Here is a 24,052-nt window from a genome sequence, read left to right as displayed (position 1 = left end):
GGCAGGGGAGGCTGGTGAAAGGAGAAGAGCACCACCGGAATATACAAAGGCCGTGACTGTGTGTTTCACGGGGACCCCTCTGCAGCAGGTTGGAGACCCGCCGCTCAGTGGTCCCACCTTGGCTGCACTTCAGAGCCTCCCAGTGGCTCCGGGCCAATTACGCCAGGTGTCATGGAAACAAAGCCCAGGCCTCTGGTTGTGTTATACAGGCTCTGGGTGATTTTAATGTGGGATCAGCACTGAGAACCGCCACCGAGGGAGGCAAATCTGAAGGGCACAGGCCAAGACCTGCGGAGGCAGCGATGGAGGTGATCAGAGACTGGAAAAAGGGAAAGGGAAAGGCCTGAACTTTTCCCCTTTCATGGGAAAGGCCTGAACTGCGGTAGGGATGGTGGGAAATGAGAAGAGGGCAGATCTGAGTGACCACTTATTATTATTACTATTCTCCAACATTTGGCTTACTTAATGAACTTATTTTTAAGTAGGCTCCACACCCAATGTGGGGCTCGAACTCACGACCCCGATGTCAAGAGTCACATGCTCCGCGGACTGAGCCGGCCAGGCGCCCGTGTCGTCTAACATTTGTTGACCACTTAAAACTCTGGGATCCACGGTGTGATGTGTGATACCAACGTTAATTCACTGCTTTCGTCTACTCACTGGGGTTTGGAGATCATCCTTAGATCTCGCGGATCCAGGCCTGCCATCTCTTGTTACTGGGGACAACTGCACTGGTTTGGGCTCTAACTGCTCCAGACCGCCCCCCCACCCCCACCCCATACACCATTTCCTCACTCCTCCCTAAAGAAATCACTCCTCCTCAATGTTGGTTTTCCGACACCCCAGGGCACTCTAGCTACTTCTAAGGGTAATGTTAAATGTTCAAAACATAATTATTTTTAATTAACCCATTTAAAGAAAAAAAAAAAAAAGGATCATTGCTCATTGCTACACGCGGTGGGGAGGCTACAGCAGGGGAGGGAGATTACTGCAGGGAATTTGAGGTTTCCGGCATCCAAGAACCCCATCAGGACAACCCCCAATCAAGTGTGGAGCCGCTGTTCTAACTCTCCGTGCTTCCAAAAACAGCCGCAAGAACGGCAGAGCAAGGAGGTACTATTACTGATAAGTTATAAACCCCCTTCCTATGCCCTAACTTTTCCTGCGCAACTTTGCTGGTCTCTGAACTTGGGATTTCCAGCACACCCGTGTTCCACAAAATGCCAGCTGTGCCTCAGGAGGCACTGCCGTGGGAGAAAAGAAAACGGGAAAGAGAAGCTTACGGCTTCTCAGTGGCCTGAAATCACACGACACGGGCATACTGTCGAACGGGGAACTCCACGTGGGTCAGAACTTTGCGAACAAGTTCCCACCCGAGTCAGGAGGGCGGGGATCTGGCTGGAATACCACAGAAAAGATGGGGCGTCGGGGGAGGAAGCCGCACCCAGCCAAGGGGGGGCGCTCTTTGCTCTGCGCCCCAGCACACCCACCTTTGTACTGCAGAATGTCCTCAGTGTAGGCCAGCATGCTGGGGAAGGTGCTACTGAGGAACAGGCCCAGGCTGGCTGTCCCCACGAACAGGAAGACGACGTTGTAGGAGAAAACGAGAAGCACGAGGAACGTCACCACCACGCCCACCTTTTAACAGCAGAGAAGGAGGCTATTAGGAACTGGGAAAAGCTGGGCGTCCGACTCCTGACTTGGAAAGCTCCTCTCGGACCCCAGAGCAGCGCTGTGTGACCAGGGCGCCTCCCTGTGGACTATGTGGGAACTGCACCTTCCCCAGCCGGGTCTCGGCCAAGGATGCCCTGGGGGATGAGCCTCCAAGACCGCTAGGCAGAGGGCGGGCCATACACACTTGAAAAGCGCTTGGTGAGGCAGTACTGCCTGTCCCTCAGGTCTTATCTTGGAGCACGGGGAATTCCAGCCACGCCACCAGTTCTCTGCCCTCCACTCCTCATGAAGAGGAGCTGCTTTTCTGGCCCTAAAAGCCATGCGTTTGCAGGCAGCAGGAGGGGCTGGCTGGGGAGGGTGTGGGTGGCTGGGTCCCCACGCTCTGGGAATCCAGGCAAACCTCCCAGACGGAGGGTCCGTGACTGTGGCCCGGTTCCCCGGTTTCACCTCAGACTCCCATGAGCAAATTCCAGCCTGTGGTTAGAGACTCTTGTGATGGATTCGGGGACCAGAGATCTTCCTGGTTCAGTAAGGGTCTCTGTCACACGGGCATATTTTTGTTAAGTGTCGCTTTTTCTAAATCCCTTAAAAAGGTTTTTATGTCAATATTGAAAAATTTCTAGGCAAAATGCCTCTGGGAGGAAACTTAGGCAGCCCGGGTCTGGAGGCAAAAGACCAAGTCTGGGGCTTTGAAGTCCTTGATCTCTCTAGCCTCCTAGTCCACGAAATGGGTTACAAAAGCTACACGGAAGAGTGGTAGGAAAATGATGGCAACGCAGGGTCTCCTCAAGTGTGACTCTTGCGACAAATATCAGTCTTAGTGTTTGTGTGTGCGCCCTCCCTGATGTCTCCAGACACAAGGATCTTGCATGGAAAACCATGGTTTTCAGGTGAGCGTCTCCTGGGTGAGTACCTCTGTTTCCAGAAAAAAGGAAGATGAAATTACATAGCAGAGGGCTAGAAGGTGTGTAAGAAACCACATCCACCCCCACCCCCACCCCGGCCGCTTTACAGATGACCTGAGCGTGCCGAGGGAAGGGACGGTCACACTCACAGGCAGATCCCGGGGATCTGCTCCAGCTGGAAGAACCAAGCCAGTGATCGCAACCCGCGAGCCCCCTCCCTTTACGCTTCTCTACCAGCCCCTCCGTCTCTGCTGCAAGATCTCTTGGTCCGAGACCTGAGACCTAGCGAAAGACCTGCTGCCCCGGAGGGGGGTGTACCACAAATGGCGGCTGAGGGGAAGACACCCTCTTCACAATGGAGAAGCAGCGTGAAAGACTTCTTAACGCGAAAGAGGCGGACATATCCAAGGTTCCAAGTATAATGTATTTCTTTGGCACAGAAAATGGCCCCACAGCTTCACTGCTCTTTCTTCCTCCTCTGCTCAATCTTTAAATGTTGGCACGGCCCCAGACGCTTCTGGCTCTTTGTCTGTGTTCCCTGTTGGGCCGGCGCCATGGTTTCAAATATCTCTACGCCCAGCCGCTTAAATCCATCCCTCTGGCTATGACCTGTGTCCAGAACTCCACTGGATGACTGACAACCTGGTCCAGACAGAGCCCGGCCTTGCCTCCAGCAAACCCACTTCCCCGCATTGGTGAAGGGCATCCCCATCCGCCCCGTGGTCAGGCCCTGTCACGAAGGTATGTATGTCCTTGATCTTGTTTCCTCCTTCTTTCCACCTTCAGGCCAAGGGCAAGTCCTGTCAACTCCGCCCCCAAAACGCTGTGCATCCTTGTACCTCTCCACACCCATCCCGGACCACCCTCTTGTGCCTGGACTGCAGGAGTGGCTCTTCATTGTCTCCCTTCTAGATCTATCCACGCTCATACAGCACAGGACAGCGTGCTTCAAAGCAGATCTGTGCTCGCTTCGGCAGCACATATACTAAAATACGAAGCAGATCAGGGGCACCTGGGTGGCTCAGTCGGTTAAGCAACTGACTTCAGCTCAGGTCATGATCTCACTGGTTGTGAGTTCGAGACCCACGTCGGGCTCTGTGCTGACAGCTGGGAGCCTGGAGCCTGCTTCAGATTCTTTGTTTCTCTCTGCCCCTCCCCTGCTCACACACTCTCTCTCTCTCTCAAATATAAACATAAAAAAAATTTAAAATAAAATACAGAGCAGATCATGTCCATTCCCCGCCTAACACCTTCTAAAGGCCTGCTTTTCTCCCACTTGGAATAAAACCCCAAACCTGGCTTACAAGACCTTCCAGGATCTAGCCCATGTCTGCTTCCCCAACCTGTTCCCTCTCTGCTCCCCACCACAGACCCTGCCCCACCACGCCCTCACCCAGTTAGCTCCCCCCTTGGGCCTTGCAACCGGCAGTGCCATCAGCCAGGAACCCCGACTCCTCTGCCGTTCACACCGCTGGCACCTTCTCAGTAGTCAGCTCTCAACTTAGACGTCGGGGGCAGAGCCGGCGAAGATTCTGCTCTTGCTCCCCTCCTGCTGCCTTGGCGCCCCCTTTACACACCACATGTTTGCAGGCGGGCCTTGAAGAGCCACCCTGAAAATCTCTAGACTTGGGCGAGCTTTAAAAACACCTCTTATTTTAGCGGGGTGACCTAAGACGGAGCGTGCGTGCCCACGGGGAACTAGCCCCTCCTCCCACTCCTCCCACTCCGTGCGGCTCCCGCCCCCCCCCCCCCCCACCTGCTTCTCACCTGCCAACCACACGCCTGCGCCTGCTGACCGGCCCTGCAGGGCACCCCCCCCCCCCCCCCGCTCCCCCTCTCCTCCCCTCCCCTCCCCTCCCCTCCCCTGCCCCTCTTCTTCCCTAGCCCCCTAGCCAACCATAAGCTCCCCGAGGCAGAGCCCCGCCTTGTACAACTTGGTACCCCCGCACTTGCCCACAGGCCCTGCACAAAGCGCCTGTTCCTTCACCAGGAAGTGGTTCTCGAGACCCAGGAGAACAGAGAGCAGGGTGACTGTTAGTTTAAAACCGAGAGGAGTGAATCGGCAGCATGAGGGGAACTTGCTCGCGGCTGTTTACCTGTAATCCTGCCAGGGTGCCCGCCAAAAGCACCTGAAAAGGTCTGAAAACAATCCAGGCGCCAAGGCCCCTCTCCACACCCCGAGTCACAGTCTCCGGGGGAGGGGCCCGGGAATCCGTATCTTCCCAAACCACCACTAATGTATTTGGGAGTCACTTGTTCTAGGACACTGTTTTCCCAAATCTGCTTGGTGACATGAACCCCCTGGGGTGTTGGTTAAATATACAGATCGTTAGGTACCTCTCCTGGACCTTCCAGTTCGTGAGGTCTGGGTTGGGCCCAGGAATCTGAGTTTCCTTTTAGAACCCAGCAGTCCAGGGGCGCCTGGGTGGCTCAGGCGGGTAAGCGGCCGACTTCGGCTCAGGTCATGATCTCACGGTTGGGGGGTTTGAGCCCTGCCTCGGGCTCTGTGCTGACAGCTGGGAGCCTGGAGCCTGCTTGGATTCTGTGTCTCTCTCTCTCTCTGTCCCTCCCCTGCCCGCACTCTGTGTCTCTCTCGTGCCCTCTCAAAAATAAAGAAACATTAAAAAAATTCAAAAAGTAAAAAACAAAACCCAGCGGTCCGGGTGAGTTTTTCTCATCCGCGCCTGTCATGTGGGTGCTTCAGATGCTTTTCTTCCTCCAAACTCAGAGTCCCACCCCACCCTCCTCTGTCTAAGCAGCTGCCCTCGGGTCCTGCAGGGGCCCCAGTAGTGCACGTACCCGGAGCCTTCTGCACCCCAGGACTCGTGCAGACTTGCTCCTTCCTGGCAGTATCATGTTGGCCCTCTTCTTCACTGAGATGACACTCCCTTCTCCACTGCTCTTCATCCCCTCTTCCCTTCGGGTGGGGGGGGGGGCCTTCTCTCTGACAATGGGACCCCTCCCTCCAGGCTCCCTCCTTTTCTCCTCGGCCTCCAAACAGGCTCCTGTCAGACAAAACTCCCTCCAGCTCAGGACCATTTGCAACGGTCACACCTCCGCTTCCTGTCCGGCCCTCAACCTCTTGAGTTTGGCTTCCGCTCACACTGCCTCCCCTCTATGTCCAACAGAAATTTCTTTCAGGGGCATGGGTGGCTCTGTTGGTTGAGCATCCGACTTTGGCTCAGGTCACGAGCTCACTCTCTCTCTCTCTCTCTCTCTCAAAATAAATAAAGAAAAACTGAAAAAAAAAAAGTAATTTCTTTCTTAAAAGTCATCAACCAGCACAAGGTCAGATATAAAGGCTTTTCTTGGGGCTCATGATCTTTGGTGTCTGTAGCCCCAACATTATTTCCGAACCCCCTTGCCGCTAGAAACTTGACTCAGGGAAGTACTTTGTGGCAGTGGATCGGGCTGCCTGGAAAGGTAGTGAGTTCCCAGTCACTGGAGGTTATTAAACAGACTGTGGACTCCCTGGAGGGGATGTTACAGAGGTGATTTGAGCCCTGGAAGGAGGCTGGGCCAGACGGCCCTAATCTGTAATCTGGATGCTTTGTCATAGATTGTGACATGGACACACGTCAGGTCGAAAGTCTGACCCCATCGCTTGGGCCTGGAACCCCTGCCTTCCGGGCAGACCAGTTCCCTGACCAGCCTGGTACTTAAGAATCATCTGGCAGAGTTTCAAAACGCAGATTCCTAGGCTCCAGCCCAGACACGGTGATTTCTGAAGGCCAGGGGATGCCTGGCCTCTGCTGGCCATGGGGCTCTGACCAGCTGGGCGTCAAGGTCACACAGGAGGACCAAGGCCAGCACCTGCTTCACTTGTACTCTTGGCAGACTGTCAGCTGAGATCTGCTCCACTCATGGCAGTAACCACCTCCTACAGCCCCTTTCTTTGATGGGTACAAAATCAGAGGCCCAGAGAGGGAAAGGGATTTTTCCAAGGTCACACAGATAGACTCCACCTTCTGGATTCCCCCCTTCCTCACCGGCATCTCTCTCCCCCCTGCTCTCCTCCCTCTACTCCTGCATTCCCTCCCTGTCCAGTCCCGAGCAAATGTCCTGGGGCGGTGGTAGGGCCAGGAGTGGATGGTCCTCCTGCCTCACCAAGAAGTGAAAGGAGGCCACTTACCACATTGACGAACACCATGGTGGCTGGCTTCACTTTGGAGGAGATGGGAATGGAGATGAGCCGACCCAGGGTGATGAAGCCCCAGAAGAGGCTGGGGAGGTAACCAGCCACCTTGTGCCCCACAGACAGCGGCTTCTCCACTGCATAGCTGTACACAAAGGCTGAGTACTCCCCCTGTGGAGAGACGGGCCCTGCTGAGCACACCTGCGGCACAGCTGAGCCCTCAGAGAAGGAAGACCAGGTCGGGGCAGGTGTGCTGAGGGCTAAGGGAGGACTGGTCCTGCTTCTAGAAGCTCAAAGGTGGGCCTAGGGCCAACATCACACAACACTCGTGGCCCGAGCAGAGGACAGACCCTGGGGAGGTAGAGCTTACACATTCCACCGGCCCAGAGGCGCAGGCCTGGGGACACAGGGAGAGGGGTGTCTCCGGGTCTCCACAGGGGGTCTCGAGAGGTCTGGGCCGCTCCCCACCTCCCCACCAGAGCAGAGCACAACCACACGTCTCATTTATGAGGATTCCACGGATGGTTTCTGGTTGAAGGAAGGGCACCACAGCTGAAAACAAGGTGGGCACACGTGTCGCGTCTCCTTCTACGGAGGAGGGGGCGGAGCGAAGTGACTCGCCCAAGGTCACACTGAGAGTTGGGAGTCAACCAGTACTGTCACGAGTATTTCCCACTGGGTCACCTCTTTTAGGGCCTTCTCTTCGGAGAGGCCCCAGCATGGCAATCGGTTAATCAATCGGCCATTCAAAAGTATCCCGATCTAATCCTAAGAGATTTCTGGAAAAAGGCACTAAACAGTATTAACAGAGGTCACTAGTAGAATAAATAGCTGGGCCCAAATCTTGACTGTAGCTTGTTTACAACATGGCTTGAGAAGCTGAGGTTTGGAACGCGTTCCGGGAAGCAGCGTGCCCTCGCGTTTACACGGCATGACCTCTATCTGGAGGAACAGACCTCTACCTCTCAAGAAACGTGGGTAGCTTGCACTTGGTAACAAACCAGAGGGGCCCCTACCCACAGAGTTAAGGAGAATAAAAACAGCTGGCTGGGACAGAAGACCATAGTACCCAGGGGCTGAGAACGATTCTTCAGACAGTCCCCGCCCCCTAGGACTTTTATTTAGTTTAAATGTATGAGTTGACTGCACAACAGGTGAGCCCTCTAGGACACCTTGAAGCTCCCCTCTTTCTCCTGCCGCCCCTAGCTTGAGCGTCGGGGAGGCGGGCAGGCTCACCGTCATCCCATCGGTCATGAACAGGACCAGGGCGGCTGTGATGTGGATGGCGAAGAAGGAGTAAGGGGCTCCTTTGAAGTTCTTCCTCTGCCAGCAGCCGAACAGGTCCTCGTGCCCTGGACGAGACATGAGAACAGGGCTGAGTCTCAGCTTCTGCTCCTTCCTCTCTGCAGGCCCGGGGTAAGCGGCTGCCAGATGGGCGAGCCTGGCAGGTTGGGGACCGGTCACTGCCGCCCACCTTCCCTAACTTCCAGCCAGCTGTCAGGGACAGCTCCTGTCCACCTCCGTCCTGGTGGAAGCGAGGCTCAGGGAGATCACGTCACTTGCCCAAGGTCACACAGGCAGGCTGAGGCAGAGTGCAGGCTGGAGCCAGAAGCCTGCCTGCCCCACTCCTGCGGCCAGGCTGGTCCGGGTCTTGCCAGACGGGACCATGGGTGCCCGGGGTTTGCTTCCAACCATCATCGCCTGTGATCTACGTTCACCCTCCGGGGGATGGGGTCACTAGGGACGCCTCGGTGTGGGGCCATGAGCGTGAAAGTTCATTAGAGCCCCCACCTGGGTGTGGCTGAAACTTTGGGGGCAGTGAGGAGGCGTCTTCCTTCTCGGGAGGCTGCGTCTCCAGGGCGAGCTCATCTGCGGACAGGAGCAGGGGCCTCCTCTGAGGGCAGCAGGCCAGCAGCCGCTCTTTGGATAGCAGAAACAGCACAGCCATGGGCACCGGGAGCTGGGGGGGGGGGGTTGGGCAGAGGGTCAGGAGAGCCCTGTTCCCATCAGGCTCTCCCCTTCCCGTGCCTCACCTGCACACACCACCACGGGGTCGACCGGCACGGGTCCGCACAGTCCTGAGAGAAGACGGTGCTTTTCTAAGGGTGTCCACCTAAAGGCCATCCCCAGCGAATGCTGCCAGGTGTATTGACTGTCCAACCTTAACCACATCCGTTTTTCTGAAGACAGCTCCTTGTCACATGCAAATCTTGGACTCACACCAGGCCTCCCCGCTGGTGCAGGAGAGATGTCAGAGATAAAGTTGTTTCTAAGGTCCTTATTCTGAACGGTGCCGAAGCGGGACCCCTCCCCCCGCCACACTCCTTCATGCTGGGAGATCACATGCCACCTCACGAAGAAGGTCTGCTTTGGTTCGTTATCCCCATTTTCCAGATGGGGCGACCTGAGGCTCAAAACTGTCACTTAGTCATCACCCGTTACAACTGGAAGAGACCAGATCGGTAAGCGAGAGACCAGAGAGTGTTAGTGCCTGGTCACTGGCTGACGGGGGAGGGAAGGGCGGAGCTGGACTGGAGCCCGGGGCACCCTGATTCTGTCTGGTCAGACCCCACCTCAGGGCTTGTGTGGGTGATGTTATACCCGAGGAGGTAGAGGGCCCGTCTCCAGAGGCTCGCTGTCTAAACAGGAAAACCGGGACACGGACTCCTTTGCTGGAAAGATGCACGGTCCGGGCAACACCCGCACCCACGAGCCCGGTGTTGTGTGCGTTGCTATTTTACATCAAGCCACTTGGGTTTAGCGAACTCCTCAGGGCGATGAGAAATAGCTCCTGCCCCTGCGGTTGCCTGGAGAAGCCTCCACCGCCTCCCTCAGGTGCCCTGCCTGCGTCTCACCGCCCTCACTGCCAGGAAGCTCCCCATCAAGTCTGCCCTCTGCCCTCCCTGCTGCAACACAAATCGAGTTCCTTTTGCTTAGGACAGAGAGGAAGCCCAGGGAGCTGTGCAAGTTGCCCAGAGCCCGCTGGGCATCTCCGCGCTGACAGAGATGGGAGGCAGCTGGGCTGGTGCTGCTCTGAGGCGGTCTCTCCCTCCCTGGAGGCAGGCTGGTGCCCCGGGCTGGGGGGTGGCATTTTCCCAGGGCTCCCGCCCCCCGAGGGCACCTTGGGAGCCTCCCTCCACACTCAAAGATAACAAGTCACACGCCCCGCAAATCAGGCCTCAGTGGGAGGAGACAACCCCTGCCCTCGGGAGTCCCAGGTCTGACGGGGGAGAGTCAAACCCTCCCTCCAGTCTGATGGGGGAAACAGGAAACCCACACACAGAGGCCTGCGGTGGCAGAATGCCTGGGTGAAGGCCGAGGGGAAACAGCTGTGAAAGAGTCCGGTCACTCCAGCGGGGCTTTCCAGGGAGGTGGGCGGTGGGAAGGGCTTCACAGAGGATTGGCTGGGGTTGCCTGGTAAGAACACAGCCTGTCTTGATAAGAAGCCCATTCAGAGAAGGCAAAGGCTCCACCTGGAGAGTCCAAGAGTTCTGGGGAGGCTGCGTGTGTGTGTGTGTGTGTGTGTGCGCGTGCACCCACAAGCATGCACAGCCCCATTCTCTTCTGTGGTGGACTGTTTATCTTCAGAAACAAACCGACAAAAAAGTCCGGACATCCTGCCACAAACAAAGTGCCTCCAGGCTGCACCTCGTGCGGCGAGAGAAAACAGGGCTCGGGCTGACACTGGACCTTCCGGCTTCCTGGTCCTGGCGTCTCAGCTTTGACATGGTACTGATGGTGACGCTTCCCCTTACAGGTGCCCCCCTGGAGGGCACAGGCCCGAAGCTGGGTTGTTTCCAAAGCAGTGACAGGCATGGGCAGAAAACGGAAAGGGCGAGAGAGGGGCGTGTGTTTTTCAGAGCCCCCGGTGAAGATTCTGGTACAAGGAAAGGAAAGTTACGAAGAAAGGAAAAACGAGCACTTGCTATGGGGCAGCAGGAAGGAGGCTGGTGCTGGCAGTCGGGGTGACAGCCTGGCCAGCGTCTTGCTAGCCACTCATCGGGCCCTTGTGCCAGGGAGGGCATGACGCCCCCTGCTGTGTCGCTCAGGGGGACTGGATGATCTCGAAGACCCCTTTCAGTGCTACGTGCACGGCATCGCAGCTGGGCAGCCACTGCAGAGCGGTGACAAGTGGGCCCAGAGCAAACCGAGGCCCTTTGTCACGATGGGCCATACATTGCCTCCATCCCGCAGCCAGGCCAATGGCCGCCTGGAATATTCCACACCCGCAGCCCAGGCCGGGCCGAGCCAGGGGGCCAGGGATGCTCCCGCTGTTCCTCGCGGTACTTCCCAAGCTGGAGAGAGGGTAGGGGCGTCTCCCCACCTGTCCCTCTGGCCCCAGCCTGGGCTACTGGCAGGGGATCTGTCTTGGGTTAAAGACCACCAGAGGCTTCCGGCCAGGGACAGAGTCGGTGCTGACAGGGAGGATGAGAGCCGGGGTGCAGAGGGGCCTCAGTACCTGACCCAGTACAGGCAGGTGGTCTCTCGACTCTGCTCCCACCATGGCAGCCATGGTGTGGTCATTTTGTTCATCCCCTGACCCCCACGGGAGCCCACCTCACAGCAGGACACAGGGGAATCCCACCAGCGATGAGGGAGCCCGGGGAAGAGCCCCATACAGCCTGGGGTGCTCTGTCCCAGAGCCCCTTCATCTGGCCTTGGAGGGAGAGAGCTGGTTTCCCATGGAGCCTCGGATGGCTTGAAAGTTGACCCTGATTCCGTTGTGCTCAACCTGCTCATGGCTTTACCTCCCTGGAGAATCGCAATCATGGATTGTGACAACTGAGGACCTTCAAGATGATCTCCTGCGACCCCGTTTGTATTCAGATGCATCCCTGGTGGGGGGGGGGTTAGTCTTCCCGCCCCCTTGCCTTCCTGAGGGCACGCTTGAGCCCAGCACACTGCCCGGAATCATAAGAATCTACACTGGGAGCTGCTATGGACTGACACGTGTGACGGTCCACTTGTCCCCACCCGGCCCTGCCCCGGTGGCACTCACATTGATCAGGGCCATGATCCAGAAGGCATACGACACGCGGGTCCCTGCCCGGTCCTGCGGAGGCAGCCCGGAGAGCGAGTGGTTGGACCAACGCCACGCCTCGGTGTGGTGCTGGCCTAGGACCCTGGAGGCGTGGAACAGGTGGCTGCCAGAGGTGGCATTGGCCGTGCCGTTGGCAGGCAAGCAGTTGGCCTCAGACAGGAAGGGGTCGGCAATGAGGGGGCTCAGCAGGGCGCCAAAGCCCACAAAGAAATGGAGAACCTGGAGCGGGGAGGAGAAGTGGTGTGGGTGGGGGAATGGCTCAGGCTTCATACCCTCCCCCCCCACTTTGTGTTCCATCTGGGGAGTGCCTGCCTGGCCCCAGAGTGGGGAGCGATGGGGACACAGGAGAGATGAGGACAGAAGTTCCTCCCAGTCACCTTCTTGGCCGGGGATAACTGGGTGACAGTGGCCAATTCCCTCCCTCCCGCTTCCTTCTTTCCCAGATCTGAACTCCAGCTGGGGGCTGTTCCCATAACACCTACCAGCTAACACCCCAAAGGGAAGGGAGCTTGATAAAGGGAAGGGCTGGATAGGAAGAGAAATACAGAGACGGGCAAGGAGCTGAGAGAACAGCAAGCCCTCCCATCACGGCACACTCCGATTCACAAAGAACCTCTTCTCTGGAGCACCTGGGTCCCTGGGACCACCCTGCACGCAGGGAGCGTGACCCTACTTTAGAGCTGAGGAGGCCCGAGTCCAGAGATAGCGGCCCAGTGTGGCCCAGCGGGAGGTGGCCGCATAAAACCAAGACCCCGGTGCTCTTCTCTCCTTTTGCATTACCACCTGGCCTCCGGTAGAAGACACCTCACCCCAGGGAGGGGGCTGGGAGAGGCGGACAGGTTCCCGGGAGCTCCCCGTGACCACCCAGCCCCGCGGCTGCGTGCGGGCTCACCTGGAGGAAGATGGCCGAGTCCTTCTGGTAGACCCTCACCAGCTGCATGTTGGCCACGGTGTCGATGCAGCCCATGGCTAGGCCCGCCAGCGCCATGACAGAGGCCAGCACCTTCACATCTCGACAGAAGGGGATGATGGCAAACACCAGGGAGATGGCCAGGGATGAGGTGAAGAGGGCCCATAACGACTGGGCCAGGCTACGGGAGCAGAGGGGTGAGGTCAGGGGAGGGGCCTGGGGCCTCCAAATAAAGAGCCCCCTCCTTGTCCCCCGCTCGCTGGGCAGCCTCAGGGGAAGCTTCTGGTAGAGGGGGGAGGGGGCTGCTGAAGAAGCTCTGTCACTTATTAGCTAGGGGTTCACAGGCGAGATGTTTCTTGTGCCCCAGTCTTCTCGGGTAACAACCCCTACCTCATAGGGCGGCCGTCAGAACTCAAGAAACGGTGTGAAGCGGCACGTGATGGCACTTAGCAAAGTGCACCTGCTATGATTTTACTTAGAAGCGAGTTTCAACTTCAAATTGTTTGCGGATAGGGGCGCCTGCCGGGCTCAGCCAGTGGAGCGTACGACTCTTGATCTCGGGGTTGTGGATTTGAGCCCCACGTTGAGATTACTTAAAAATAAAACCTTTAGGGAGCTTGAGTGGCTCAGCCGGTTGAGCAACCGACTTCAGCTCGGCTCAGGATCTGAGTTTGAGCCCCACATCTGGCTCGCTGCTATCAGCGCGGGGCCTGCTTCGGATCCTCTGTCCGCCCCCACCCCGCCCCGCCCCTGCCCCGCTTGCGGGCTCTCTGCCTCTCAGAAATAAACGTCTAAAGATAAATATTTTAAAAAGCTTATAAATAAATCAATGGCTTACTTAGAAAAGATTACATACAAAGATATTTCTGCTCCTCTCATGGATGTACAGGAGGAGCCTGCTTCGAGCGTCTCAGGGGTACTGTGCCCAACGCATGAAACTGGAGGCGGGACCCGGGGTGGGACCCGATTTCCAAAACATCCCCTCCCACCCCCCAGCGGGGCTGCAATGCGCTCTTCCCACACAGGAATGGCAAGACGGCCAGGCCCTTTGTAGACGCCAAGCTAAGCCACCTGAACCAAAGCCCACAGCCAAGGTCTTTGGGTAATTTGGTGCCTCCCCACCTTGGACAGAGATCTTGACTCTCCAAGTGTCTGGAAGGGAGGCCCAGTGGCTGTCCTCACTGAGAGGTGTCTGGGAGGTGACCTTGCCCCAGAGGAGCCCACAGCAGGCAGGCTGAGGGCCTGTCCCCCCATGAGCAGACTGTGAGCAAGGAAGGATGCCTTGTATTTTCTGGAACCATGCTGAAAGGCTAATGTGAGTGAAGGAGGTTGGGCAGCAAGAGGGTTCTGGGGACGCCTGGCCAGCTCAGTTGGCAGAAGATACTACTCTTGATCTCAGAGTTGGGAGTTCAAGCCCCATGTTGGGCATGGAACCTACTTAAAAAAAAAAAAAGGTTCTGGAAGACAGAGGCTATAAAGGAAATTTCTCAGATTATGAACAGCTGTTCTGGCAGCTGGACCTGGAGAGGTGGGCGGGAGGAGGGGTGTGTGGCCAGAAGATATATGTGAGTTTCCAGCACATTAAGGAAAAGAAGGGGGCCCCCAGGAGAGCCCTCGGGCTGTGTCCTTCACCAGAAGTGCTTGCCTCTGACCCCCGGGGCCCTCAGCTTCTCCTTCTGGCCCATCTTTGATTAAATCCTTTATCAGAAGGGCTCTGCTGATAGCATCAGTTATTTTCTCTTTTCTTGTTTCCGGGCTGATCTGCTGGGCAGATAACTGATCACGATCCCTGCCTGATCCCAACCCTGCGTGAGCAGGGAGAAGGGACTCCCTTCACCTCGGCCACTAGGAGGAGGACAGGGAGGGCTGTGCTGTGGGGAGGCCCGTTGAGGTCTCTCCCGGGTTCCCTCCACCATCCTGTTCCCTCTGGCATCCTCCCCCACCCTGCTCTGCAGGTCCCTGGTGCTGACAGCCTGGACTGCTCACTGAGGTTCATGCATTTCCGCCTCCTGCAATGTGGCCTCCGAATCTCCCTTTCCTCCCCGGTGCCCAGCACAGAGGCGATGCCCACTTCTCCACAGGTGATGAACACAGCAAGCTTCTCATTATAGCGCGCGCTCTCTCTCTCTCTTTCCCTTTCCTCTGCCTGCACAAGGATCTCAGGGTTGGGAGTTCAAGCCCCATGTTGGGCATGGAGCCAGCCTCATCCTGGCTGGCCTCACTTCAGGGATGGCAAGAGGGTCCCCTGTCTCCCCTTCAGATATTCTCCCCATTGAGCTGGCACACGGGATGGCTTGCCCTTTCCACCACCTCACTCACCACTTTACGGTAACGCATGGAGGTCCCACGTCAAGGGCACACACTCTCTTAAAGAATGAACACATTATCATTATTGCCCTGAGAAACCTAGACGAACGTGGTTAATGATCAGCCCTGTAGCAAAGTCCCAGGATCGGGAAACTGAGAGGGAAGGAAGGCTGCGAGACAAGAAAATGACAACTAACGTGCTTACGGTGCCCGAGACATTTGGTGCACACGACAGTGCCCGCGGGTAGGCTTTGCAGTTGTGCCTCTTTGACCCCCCAGTAAACTGAGGCAGAGAAAGACTGCAAAAGCCGCTGACAGTCTGGACTCAAACCCAGATCATCTTGATAACCCCTATGCCATGCTGCTTTTCCATGGAGGAGAGAGAGAGAGAGAGAGACAGCGGCAGAGACAGAGACAGAGCTTGCGCGTGTGTGTAAAAGGGCTGGTGCTGGGCCACAGACTCAGCAGGGCTGGGGAGAGGGGCGGCCAGAAGAGAGCAGGGGCCAGAGTCAGCAGAGCCTCGTTTGGCAGGCTTAGAGGCAATGGGGGAACAGCTGTTCACCGGAACATGAGCCCCCAGGGGTCCCTCTGCTGGTGTCATGGCAGCTCCAAACCCTTCGTGTTATAACCGCTGGCCCCACTGCCGGCCTCCCAAGGCATCCGCTGCAGCCGTTAGTGCAGAGGCCCCCATGCCTGGCACCTTGCTCGGCCCTGAGAAGGTGCGCCCTCCGGGGCTGCTGGATGTTGCTGGTCCAATGAGAAACGTGCTTGAGGAAGCTCGTCTTGTGACCCCACACAGGACGGCCTGGAGACTTGGGAGGCTGACGTGGGAGTTGTACGGGGTGACACTCAGACAGAGTCAGAGACAGAGACCGAGGGACAGAGGCAAGAGACGAAGACTCAAGTAGGGCCCGGATGCCAGTGGAGCAGCAGGAGGCTGGGGAGATGGGAGGGCGATGTGGAGGGCTGGGGTCATGGCGGGCTGCCCGTCTAGGCCTCTCCCCTCCCCTATTGTACCCTCTCACCTCGTCATTTCTGAGAAGGACACTTGATGCCCATGGCAGGGGTGGGGGGAGGGATTTTTGTTCCCAGGCCCAGCGACGGGCAGGAAAGGATAAGGAGAAAACAGAAAGGAGAGGCTGGAGGAACATTGGCCGGGGGAGGCCCCTTCCTGCATCTGCTACCAGCCCCTGAGCCATGATCTGAACCTGCCGCCTACCAGCCGGGGCTGCAGAGGGCTAAGCCCATACCGGGCCTGCGGTTCCCGGGCACTGGGAAATGGAGACGTGTCCCCAGTAAGCGGAAGCAGCCGTAGCACAAGAAAGCCTGTGTTTCAATCCCGGGCTGCCTGCCCTCCCCAGTCTCTCCAGCAGGGCTGTGCCTGGGCATTCCAAAACCCAGCCTGAACAAATTTCTTTAGATTGGAATATTGCTGCCAAGAGAAAAGAAATCCCAGATACACCCCAGAGCCAGACTGAAATGTACTAATTGGCTTGGTCACTTAATGGTTTAGTCAAAGGCCCCTTCTAGGAATGTGGGTAATTTCAAAATTATGGAATAATAATGTCAAAACAGCTTTGGCAGCACGGATGTAGTGGGATTTGTAGTCAGACTGGTCCTCGTGTAGACAAATGTCAAATCACTGTGTTGTACACTTGGAACCATATAATATGTATGTTAACTATACTTCAATAGAAAATTTTTAGGAAAGGGGGCACCTGGGTGGCTCAGTCGGTCGAGCGTCCGACTCCGGATCAGGTCGTGATCTCACGGCTCTTGAGTTCGAGCCCCGCATCGGGCTCCGTGCTGACAGCTCAGAGCCTGGAGCCTGCCTCGGATTCTGTGTCCCCCTCTCTCTCTCTGCCCCTCCCCTGCTTGTACTCTGTCTCTCTCCCCTTCAAAACTAAACATTTTTAAAAGATTTTTAAAAAAGGAAAAGAAAATTGAAAAGAAGACGGGTCCTAGACCTACCTCTGTCACTTCCCAGCAGGCGGCTCCGGACGAGGCACTGACACATCGCTCCTTAGAGCCTCAGTTTTCTCCATGATAAAATGGGGCCAGTAAGCTCTGTCTCCTGAGGCTGCCGTGCGGAGTCAGTGTGATGCTACAGTCCTTGGCTCACTCGCTGGGATTTGGCCCTGGCCACTGGCAGTCCCCCTCCTCGGTGCTCACCCCCCTCCCTGCCAGCAGCCAGGCCCAGGGAAGTCCGCTCGGCAGAGATGGGTGCCAGCTCCTGGATTCTCTGTTCCCACTGCAGTGCCCTCTGGGGTGACCCTGGGAGGCTGGTGCGGGAACTGCTGGAGCGGCAGCAAGGACCTAAGAATCCTACCCCTCACTGTATAGATCGGGAGCCAGGCCCAGACAGGGGAAGAGAGTCAGGATCCAGTTTTTGGACTCCCATTCCAGGCTAAAGCCAGCATCGTGTTATTGATCTTCCCTCCCCTGATCTCGAACTCAGAGGTTAATTCAGGCCAGTTAAAGCAGGGGGGGGGGGGCAATCCCCCAAGGCCTGGGGAGATGTAGGAACAGCTTAGACCGTCGAGGGAACCCTTCCTCAGGAAGCCTGAGAAATGTCCAAGTTACTCATTGACAGCTCCAAGTGGCAGGTGAAACGGGGGAGAGAGAGCAGGTCCTCCCCCAGCCTGGCGGTGGCTCTGCGGGAGGTGCCCGCCCCACCAGTTTGCTGTGTGACCTTGAACACGCTGCTGACCCTGTCAGCCCAGGTGCTCTGCTTTACCCAGAGGGCACACGTGATCACCTTGACCTGGCGTTGCCAGGAGTGGCGGCTCTGGCCCTCCTGGTTCTGTGATAAGAGGAGGGGGTGCTGCCTGGCTCCAAACCAGAGGAAGGGCGTAAACAGTAAGATGCCAGCCAGCCCGTCCTGCCCTCCACGTCCCAGGGGTGGGTAAAAATGCTGCTGACGACCGCTCCATGCCACCTCCATGGGAGTGACTCCAGCATGGGCACTGACATTCTCACACTCTTGCCTCAGGGCGTCCCCCTGTCCACCCTGATAATCTTCCTGGAGGGACCAGGGAAGAGAAGTGCCCAGAACCCAGGAAGCGGCAGCGGCAGCCTGAGCCTCTCTCCAGCCCAAAAGGAGCCGGCAGCCTCCAAGAGAGGAGTCGGGGTCTGGGACAAGAAACCAGGAGTCAAGGCCACACCCTGGGAGCTAGGGCAGGCTGGAGAACAGTTTGAGCCGGCCAAGAGGGAAGGGGCAACTTTTGCCTTCTCGTGGCTCCCCTCTAACTGGCCGCTCCCATACTGACACCCCAGCTTGGTCAGGGCCCTGTGTTAAGGCTGGGGACACCCAGAGGGAGGAACAAGAAAGACTGCCTTTGGGGAGATCCCAGCCCAAGGCAGGGCTCAGGCCCTATTAGACTCAGGTGGGGGGGTACACCCTGTGTGTGACGACCTGCCTGGTGCGCTGGGGTGCTGGCCTTGCAAGGATGGTCTAGCGGCTCTGTCCGCCTGGAACCCCTCCCCTGCAGCTCTTTGCACGCATGGCTCTCTCCTGTCATTGACATGTCCGCTCCACTGTCCCCTCCTCAGAGGAGCTTTCCCTGACCACCTGGTGAAAGTAACCCCCCCCCCAACACTATTTACTCTCCATCCTCGTCCTGCTTTGTTTCCTTCATTTCACTACAACGGTCCTCCAGAGCACAAGCTCCTTGAGAGCAGGGACCTTGTCTATCGTATTCTCCCCTAAACCGGGGTTTGGCTCGAAAGATGCTTGTTGGACAAGTGAATGAAGGGGTGGGATGAGTTTTGAGATTTTGTTTTCATTTAAAAAATTGAGATAGGGGCAGTGGAGCGTGCGACTCTCGATCTCGGGGTTGTGGGTTCGGGCCCCACGTTGGGTATAGAGATTACTTAAAAAAATAAAAATCTTAAAAAAAATGAGGTATAATTTACATACCATAAAACTCATTTGTTCAAAGTGTATAATTCAGTGGTTTTTAGTATGTTCAGAGCTGGGAACCCGTCACCAGAACCTAAATTTAGAGCATCCCCCCCTCACCCCTATACCCAGAGAGAAACCCTATACCCATCGGCAGCCACTCCCCATTCCTCTCCGCATCCTAGAAACCTACTGCCCTACCTTCTGTATCTATAGGTTTTCCCATTCCGGACTCTCATGCAAATGGAACCATACAGCCTGTGGTCTTTTGTACCTGGCTCCTTGCACTTAGCATGACGTTTTCGAAGTTCCTCTATGTTGTAGCATCTATCAGGACCTCATTCCTTTTTCTGGCTGAATACTACTCCACTGTACGGGTGAACCACATTTCATTTGTCCATCCATCCATCGATGAACATTTGGTTTGCTTCCACTTTTTGGCCATTATGAATAATGCTGCTTGGGGCGCCTGCGTGGCTCAGTCAAGTAAGCCTCTACCTTCAGCTCAAGTCATGATCTCGCAATTCGTGGGTTCAAGCCCCGTGACGGGCTCTGTGCTGACAGCTCAGAGCCTGGAGCCTGCTTCAGATTCTGAGTCTCCTTCTCTCTCTGCCCCTTCCCAGCTGGCACTCTATTTCTCTCAAAAATAAATAAAATCTTTTTAAAAACTGGATAATGCTGCTATAAACATTCCCGTACAAGGTTTTGTGTTGACAGGTCTTAATATACCTAAGAGTGGCATTGCTGGGTCTTATGGTAATTCCCACACTGAGATGAGTTTTTAAAGCAAGAACGGTGTCTGGGGCCAGACCCCAAGTAGGCTTTCAGCCCAGGTTTTCTGCGTGCTGAAAGGGAGACAAACTGCTGGAGGGAGAGGCAGAGGCTTTTTAGACGGGAGACCGACCAGGGGCCCAGCTCAAGGGAAGACACTGGCTTTTGTACTGTGTTCCAGAAACTTCAGGGGGCCAACATCTTGGGGAAGCAGGGCTGATGGTGGCCTGGGAAACCTTGCAGGAAAGACTAGGTTTCATGCAATGGGCAGGAGGGAGTCAGAGCTGGGTCTTGGGCAGGGCAGGACTTGCAGGTATTTGGGTAAAATGATAGGTAGAGAAGGAGGCAGTGAATAGGGTAGAGGGGAAGAGCCCAAGCCTTCAATTAAGAGGGTGCATGCAGGGCAGAGGCCAAGGTGAGGCTGGGAGAAGGCTGGGGAAGGTCTGAAAGCCATTTATCTACCCTGATGCCTTTGAGATAAAGGGGTCTCCCAAACTGCCCAGGGTGGTTAGACAGGTCCCCAAGAAACCAAGAAAACAAAAACCCTAACCTTTTATCTAAATACCCCTTTCTCCTTCCTGTCTGACAAAGCACATACCTGTACACCCTGCCAACCAGGTGGCTTTGGAGTTTTCTCTTCTCTGAATGGTTCCCTGCTCTCTATACGCAAGATATTTCTAAGGAAGGTCTAGTCCAGATTCTTCTGACTCTAATTGTACCCATCTCCCTCTTGGCCTGCACATGGTAGCTTCCCTCAAGATCTGTCTGTGCTAGAAGCTGGGGGTGGGGCCGGGGGTGGGGGTGGGGGGGCGGTAACCGATCCTGAGCAGGGAGCTCCTGTGCTGTCCTGTCCGGTCCCGCTCTAACGCCCGAGGCTGTCCACACGCAGACCCTCCAATGCATGCCCCCACGGAGGCATCCAGAAACTCTCTTCAGCCCTGGTCCTCAGTCTGGGCCCAGCAGCAGGCAGGACTTGGGCTGTCCCGAGCCCCTCACCTCTCCCGTGTGTCTGTCTGTACCGGCTGGCTCTTGCCATTTGTTAAACCAACCCCCATCCCCCTCACAAGTACCAGCCTGGCCACACTGCACTCACGGGTAATCACTTAAGCTGAAAAGCACTTGGTGTGGGGGTGGGGGGTGGGGGGTGGGGGGGGGTATTAGCATTTGAATTTGTGGTCAGGCCCCAAGCAATCAAGCTTTAGTGGCCGCTTTTAGGGCTACTGGCGGTTCTGTTTTGAGAAATGGGGGATTGTGATGAGTCGTCCAGACCTAGCTAGGTTGTCACTTTCCTTTATACACAGGCCACCCCTGTGACAAATCCTGCATTCCTCCTGAAGTCCACTTCACTCCTAGCCAAAGGAAAGGGTTCTTTATGACATTTTGTTTGGGGGCTGGGAGGACTGAGGTCCAGGACTTAAATGTGAGCCTGAACTGATAGGACTCAGGCCCTCCACCTGACCCTTCAGATCCCTCCTTCCCAGAGGTGTCAGCTCAGGAATACTCAGCCCCATGCCTTTGCCTGGTGAGGACAGGGTATAACTTGTACCCTACGCAGTTCGAGAGGACTACTCAGAAAGCAAGAGCCATTTCCCGGGTATCTGGTTCCAGAGACAAATGCCTGGGTTCAAAACCTGACTCAATAGCTATATGATGCGACCTGGGGCAAGTTTCTTTTTTTTTTTAATTTTTTAAAATGTTTATTTATTTATTTTGAGAGAGAGAGGAGGAGAGGAGGGGCAGAGAGAGAGGGAGACAGAATCCTAAGCAGGCTCCGCACAGTCAGCACGGAGCCCGATGCGGGGCTCAAGTCCATGAACCGGAGCGATCATGACCTGAGCCGAAATCCGGAGTGGGACGCTCAACCGACTGAGCCACCCAGGGGCCCTCGGGGCAAGTTTCTTAACCTCTCTGTGCCTCAGCTTCCTTAGGCACAAAATAGAAACAACAGTACTACTCTGTAGGGTTGTCGTGAAGTTTAAATGAGTTGCTACGAACGGTGAGGAGCTAAGAACAGTGCCTGGCATTGAGAAAGAGCTCTCCGAAGTTAGTTTTATTATTAGCATTATTTTTCTTCTCTGTGAGCCGGTTTCCTGCCCCACGACCCTTTCCACTGCCCGCTCAGAGCTCCTTGTTGAGTAAGGAGCCCCGAGGGAGGTGCACAGCAAGCAAGGAAGAGATGGCCCCTTTGGGTGTGTGTGTGTCTGTTTCTGTTGTTTTCACCGAACCTGGCCCGCCAACCTGCCCTTTCAAATTACTCCCATTCCCCTTCCTGTTCTTTGCGCTACACATGTTCCTAAAAAGTGCCAGGTAAGGGAGCTTTTGTAAGGCAAAACACGCTTTTAAAGGAAGGAGAGAAAACAGAAAAACACCCTGATAGATTTCTAATTAAACCTCTAGGCAGAATCAAGAAGCGTCCTGAGCTTTCTCTTAAGATTTGCGGAATCCCCCATGCCCCCATGCATCCAACCTTGCACAAAGCCCAAAGAAAAACCAGCGTCCACGAGACTTGCCTCTCAAGAGAATTCTTCCGTTTACAAAAGAATTTGATAACGGGGATAATCACTCCCTAATTGGGAATGTTTTGTCAGTTGGGCGTCCTAAAGTGGGATCTGTCTGTATGACGCCTGTGTTCTCTCCATCAGCTCAGGGATACCTCTAGGAGCGAGCCCGGGGTGAGAGCACCTGGCTGGGCATGCCCCCTACCCCCGTTTCTCTGGGATAGCCCAACCCAGGGTTTTGTTCCTGGGCCTTCCGCTTGCTTGAGTCCATGCAGCCCAGAAAACCACCCAGCCAGGAACCAGAACCAGGGAAATCTCCAGCAGCCTCCGGTTTGCAAGCCATCTATCCCCTGCTTTTGGGTCTGTTTTCCCAGCTGCTCTAGGCGAGCAATCCTGCTGCCTTTCCGGAGGGCTCCGCGGGGGCGGCCCTGTCCAACGTAAGCCCGGGGGAGAAGGAGGCTTTGCGATGGTATCCAAAGGGGGCATCTTTTGCGGCCATGGCAGGCCGAGTCCCGAGCAGAGGCCAAGGAAGAGTAACATGGCGTGGGAGAAGTGGAGGGGGACCCTGGCCCCAGAGTTGGAGGGTCAACTTACCCAAGCTGTGCGTGGGACAGCCCACCCCTCCCCTACGTGGCCCTAGTAATTTGGTGCTGAGCGTCTCCCAGGCAGAAGGGCTTGGCCTCCGGGGGCCGATGCAGGAACCCTGACTCCCTCTGAAGCAGGGACACACAGGACCCAGCAGCCCCGCAGCCCCGGGGGGGGGGGGGGGGGGAAGGGACAGCGTGTGTCAGCTGAACCGGAGCTGATGGTCTGAGTGGAGCCCGCCCCAGGGCGCTCTGTCAAGCCGCAGCCAGCCCTGGCACCTGGCACGGCCCCTGAGGTGACACTCCCACTCTCCTTCCACCTCACTTCCAATTCCGCCCCCGGCAGCAGGGGCTATTGACAAACCTGAGACCCGCGGTGCGGGAGGGAGACGCCGTCCCACCGCCCCCGGTTCCATCACCCCTCGGCCCGTGGCGCGTGGGTGGGGGAGCGGGTGAGCGAAGGCAAATAAATAATCCAGAAGTCACCTTCAGTCTCTGGAGAGACTTTTCCGGGGAGAGCCAGGGTGGGGGAGGGAGGCAGTCCAGCTAAGGCGGGGCGCGGCTGGCGGCGCTGGGAGAGGTGGTCGCCGCGCTGCCAGAAGGCGAGGGCGCCCCGCGGCCCCAGCCCCGCGGGGGCAGGGACGCGGGCGGCGGGAAGGGAAGGGATGCAAGGGAAGGAGAGGAAGGAAGGGAAAGGAAGGGAAGGGAAGGGTCGGCGCGGCCGTGCGGAGGAGCGGCGGGGGCTGGGGGCTGGGGGCTGCGGGGCTCCCGCGCGGGCCCGGCACTCACGTCCTCTTGAAGACGCCCCCGAGGGCGCTGCCCAGCAGGAGGCAGAGCTGCTGCGAGAAGAAGACCCAGGAGATCTGGGGCAGCGAGCTGTGCGTCTGGCAGCGCAGGTCCAGCAGCGTGGGCCCCAGGAAGGCGATGCACAGGCCGAAGCTGAAGAAGACGCTCCAGTAGGTGAGCGTGGGCTGCAGGTTGCGGCGGAGCAGCCCCGACACGCGGCCGTCGCAGCCCATGGCCCCGGCTGGCGGGCTCGGCGGCTGCTGGCTCCGCGCGCCGGTGCCCGAGTGCCGCGCCGCCCGCGGGAGGGCCGGCCGGGCAGGGGAGGCCGGCGGCCGGGAGGGAGGGGCGGGGAGGGGCGGCCCGGCGAGGGGCCCCGCCCTCGGGCCCGGGGAGCAGCGGGGGCGCCTCTGCGGCCGCCTGGCACCGCGTCGGGGCCCGCGCCCTCCTCGCGCGCGGCCGGGCGCCGGCCTCCCCCTGCTTCCCGAACGCACGCTCACCCTCCCCGGCTGCAGGAGACCGACCGCCTGCAGCGCTTCGCCC

General features: G+C 57.1%; 1 protein-coding gene across 3 annotated transcripts in view; it reads right to left on the bottom strand.

Annotated features, from left to right (window-relative positions):
* Window positions 1–23,793, bottom strand: part of MFSD4A (major facilitator superfamily domain containing 4A) — a 28,526-nt gene extending 4,733 nt beyond the window's left edge. For all 3 annotated transcript variants that reach the window (XM_042976356.1, XM_042976357.1, XM_042976355.1), the window contains exons 1-7: window positions 23,516–23,793; window positions 12,648–12,846; window positions 11,714–11,974; window positions 8,506–8,674; window positions 7,951–8,066; window positions 6,712–6,885; window positions 1,491–1,638 (exon numbers count right to left, since the gene is read on the bottom strand). In XM_042976356.1, coding sequence (XP_042832290.1) covers window positions 1,491–1,638; window positions 6,712–6,885; window positions 7,951–8,066; window positions 8,506–8,674; window positions 11,714–11,974; window positions 12,648–12,846; window positions 23,516–23,745 — 1,297 coding nt within the window. In that variant the 5' untranslated portion in view covers window positions 23,746–23,793. The remainder of the gene's footprint in view (window positions 1–1,490; window positions 1,639–6,711; window positions 6,886–7,950; window positions 8,067–8,505; window positions 8,675–11,713; window positions 11,975–12,647; window positions 12,847–23,515) is intronic.
* Between the last annotated feature and the right edge of the window lie 259 nt (window positions 23,794–24,052).

The sequence above is a fragment of the Panthera tigris genome, chromosome F3 (assembly GCF_018350195.1).
Source record: "Panthera tigris isolate Pti1 chromosome F3, P.tigris_Pti1_mat1.1, whole genome shotgun sequence".
NCBI classification, from domain to species: Eukaryota; Metazoa; Chordata; class Mammalia; order Carnivora; family Felidae; genus Panthera; species Panthera tigris.
The sequence above is the reverse complement of the archived record's forward strand: the minus strand, read 5'-3'. Positions and strand labels throughout refer to the sequence as shown.